Raw genomic sequence first — 3851 nt, forward strand, 5'->3', positions numbered from 1 at the left:
GAATGTTGAACAATTAAATAAGGGTATATTTTGAGACTTGTCCGTGAATTAAAATACTCAGTAGACAGCTAGTCAAACTCTTCATACTTTGAGAATTCATATAATCTTTCCCAACATTTCCTAGAAAGATAGATACTTGCTTTGGCAATATGAATGTCAGGCATTGGGAGCATAACTTGTTTAATTAAGAGTGTCTAGAGAGATAGCTGTTAAGAAATTTAATTGTGAGAAAGATCAAAGAAACTTGCCTTCTCAGTCAAAATACTTGTATGTTAAAAGAAGAATCTTGATTGAGCCAGCTTGATAAGAAGTGTTGAAATTATAACCATACATTAAAAAAAGCTTTGTTAAAATTGAGGCCTTTTGCCATTATGTTGTTTTTTCTACCGGATATGCACTATTGGCAAACTCTTGATTTGAAGTTAGTGTGTTTATTTTGAGGAAAGTATTGATTTTTCTAACAAAGCAGTGAAGCTCACAAGAATATCTGTCTCATTGCCCTTCTGTTCTTAAAATATTTAAATGAAGTTCACACTTATTTTTTGGCAATATAAACTTATTTAATAATTGGGGTGATATCGTAAATTACTCTTAAATCTGGTTTGGACTCTTCTTTTTAACCTCCTTTAGACAAAATGCAGTTCAGAAGCCACATGTGTGGATAAGTCTAAAAATACTAACATTTGATTTGATTCAAAGACGAAATTTTCAAATACCTAGAGCAGTTGTTCCTGACCAAGACTGTACAAAAAAATTACCAGAGTTTTTAAATACAAACACTGGTCTTAGGAAAGTCTGAGTTAGACATCACAAGCGAGATGTACCACTGAGATTCTACAATTAACATTCTTCTATACTTGATTTATTATGTTTGTACCTTTATTTATCTCACAGTCCTTTAACATATAGTACCACTCTACTAATGCTATGTTCATTTGGAAGCATACTCTAAAATAGAAAAAGGATAAGAAATAAATGCACCATTCTATTATTTTTTTAATGTCACTCCCTTCAGAGACCCTGAGCCAGAGGATTCTTATGACTAAACTGCCAGTGATACTTGGGCACTAGATTTATCAATAATATTCTGTGACAGGAGCCTGACATGGACCTATAGTGTTGTAGATTAAGGAGTGATCCAAACATTTTGACATCTGAGCTGCGGTAGAAGGCCTCTTTAGGAAATTAACCTAACCAGAGAACACGCCTGAATACGTTATCTTGAACATTCTATATGGGTTGCTTTATCACCTGAGAACCCTACTTCCCCAAGACATTTTTCTAGATGGTTCTAGCCTTCACTCCTATAACCCAGCTTGACAGAGGAGGAGAATTTGGTCAATTTCACACTTGTTCCTTTCTTAAATGATGCTCCCCTGTGTCTGCTCCCACCCCCAAAATAAAAAATCACCAGCACAGAAGGAAGGAGATGCTAAACTTTATTCAGCATGGCATGTAACATTCTGAAGGAGGATGTAAATAAAGATTTAATGACAGCAGACCAGAATTGAGAAAAGCCTGGATACAGAATTTCCTCTTCGTACTAGATTTGTTTCCCAGATACCTAAGGGGATGCAAGTCTCCCTTACATGGTAGACTACTGGAATATAAGAATTCGTTTTTCAGTTGATCTGATGTTCTTTTCCCTTTCAGATCTAAATGGAACTCAACATTTTACATTCCGATTTCTCTGAGGATTGTTCGACAGTTTGGATTTTGGCTGTGACCTGTTAAAGAAGATCAAAATTTCCTTAGTTTGAGTGCCATTTATTAAAGCAGACCGATTCATCTCTAAGATATTTCTTTAAAAATTAGTAGTGCTGAATTAAGAGAAATGTTAAGCCCACTTTGTCATTTCGTTGTAATGGAGCTTATGGGTAAAAGAGCACATCTACTATTTTTAAAAAGAGGGAAAAATGCATTACCTCTTCTACTTTGACCACTTCCAGTAAGTAAATGGATGTTTTGAATAAGCCGTTTGCCCAACACTCACTATAGATCATGATTAAGCCCTAGTTGACTTGCCTGTTGACTGTATGGTGACTTTCTGTATATTCCAGTTACCTAGATGTTCCCTTGAGATTTTGATAAAATATAAGGGTGGCAGAAACTCGTATTTGAAGTCAACATTAATTAGGTCTGTTTTTCATATTTAAGTAGCATGTGGCTATTTTTATACTAATTTTGATATCATGTACATTGTTTTCATTTTTTGCCACTAGAAACATCAAGAAAAAAGCATTTCAAAATGCAGTTTTTAGAACCTGGGTTTTAATAGCAATTTTGAATTTGTAAGGTTAGTAATTGCAGAAATTGAACACTAGGAGGCACCCAGTTAACGCTGGAAATACTGGTACAGTTGTCAACTTTTTTTTTTTTTACTTACTGTGCATAGGAAATTTCCCAACCAAGAAAATATTTTGATCATATGCATGTATGTAGAATATTTTTATAGGACGAAAAGATTATGTTGTGTCATTTTGTTTCAGAAGTTATACACATGTAAGCTACAATTTTGAGTGCTTTATAAACACTTAAATTATATATAAATGAACATTTAGTTTCATAACAACTTGTACAAATTAAGCCTTTTTCAAATTATCCCTAAGCTGGGCAAATAGGGGAATAACAACTTAATGAAAAGATGGTCTCCATTTTATGAATGAACAAGTTACAGCGGAGAAAATAATAAAGATGTCATGCTGCACAGTACAGTATATTAACCTTTATTTTGTGATTAGGGTGTATTTTGCGTGTACAAAATTTTTTGCTCGTATCTTTGGGCATTTAGATCGACTCTTAACTGAGTTTTTTGTTATCAGCTCTGGTAAAGTGAAATGAAGGGCTGGACTGGTTAGACCCACTAGGCACATTGAAATCGTATGCAACTTTACAACAAGAGACCCATCATGGAGTTTTCTAGAAAACTTCAGTGATGAAAAGTAATATCAAGGGGAATGAATAAACCTTAACCATGGCTTCCAAAAAACAAGCAGATCTCTCATCCCACATTTAATGTAACTTCTTAAGTATGCAGGCTCTGGAATCAGAGTCTTGAGGTTCTATAAAACATTGTTAAAGATTAGAAATTAAGATTGGACAATTGCAGTCCGTGTTTCTTATTTGGCATTTTTAGGTGGAATGCATCTGAGACCATGGGCTGCTTTTTAATACAAGAAACCTTAGCCTCTAGGAATTGACTTAGTGATTGTCTTCCATCAGTAATCTAAAACCTCCTAAGATAAGGGTTCTGTACATGAAAGTGTTTTTGCTAAATTTGTAGTAGATACAGATCCACATTATTTTACCAAGAAGGTTTAAACTCCGTCTGTGATACAGTTTACGGTAGGGATGGTGCAACTCAAACATTAGTTTTTCTACTTACCTCCTGTAATAAATATGGTTGATCTAAAGATTCTTTAAAAATTACAACAATGCTCAAATTCATGTGTTTGCCAGTGATTTTTTTTTCTTTCCTTGGTAGCAACAGCTCAATACAGTACTCTTGCATCCTGGAAAATCTCAAATCATAATAATTAAAATAGTTGGGGTAAAGTTGTAGCTCTTATCCAACACTACGTGGAGGAATTATTTTACTATCGTCTTTAATGTGGAAATTGTATAATTTCATTGATTTGATTCTATTTCAAATGAGGAATTTAAGTGGTCCTTAAATGTTTTTTGGGGGGGGGCAGTGGTTTTGTTTTTTGGTTTTTTGTTTTTTTTTTTTTTTTTAGACTCCATAATAAGATTCTGATTTGGAAGTGTCGAGATAAGGTCATAAATTTGCATTTTTAAAAGTTTATCCATCCGGCTGATTCTAAGGATCAGTGCAGTGAATGTATTGGCTG

The 3851-nt window shown here is 34.0% G+C and overlaps 1 protein-coding gene across 1 annotated transcript in view; it reads left to right on the forward strand.

Moving 5' to 3' along the window:
- EIF1AX (eukaryotic translation initiation factor 1A X-linked) overlaps positions 1 to 3447 on the forward strand; it is a 15795-nt gene extending 12348 nt beyond the window's left edge. The window contains exon 7 of the mRNA XM_006911622.3: positions 1654 to 3447. Coding sequence (XP_006911684.1) covers positions 1654 to 1659 — 6 coding nt within the window. The 3' untranslated portion in view covers positions 1660 to 3447. The remainder of the gene's footprint in view (positions 1 to 1653) is intronic.
- Positions 3448 to 3851: the final 404 nt, after the last annotated feature.

The sequence above is a fragment of the Pteropus alecto genome, unplaced genomic scaffold, assembly GCF_000325575.1.
Source record: "Pteropus alecto unplaced genomic scaffold, ASM32557v1 scaffold23, whole genome shotgun sequence".
Taxonomy (NCBI): domain Eukaryota; kingdom Metazoa; phylum Chordata; class Mammalia; order Chiroptera; family Pteropodidae; genus Pteropus; species Pteropus alecto.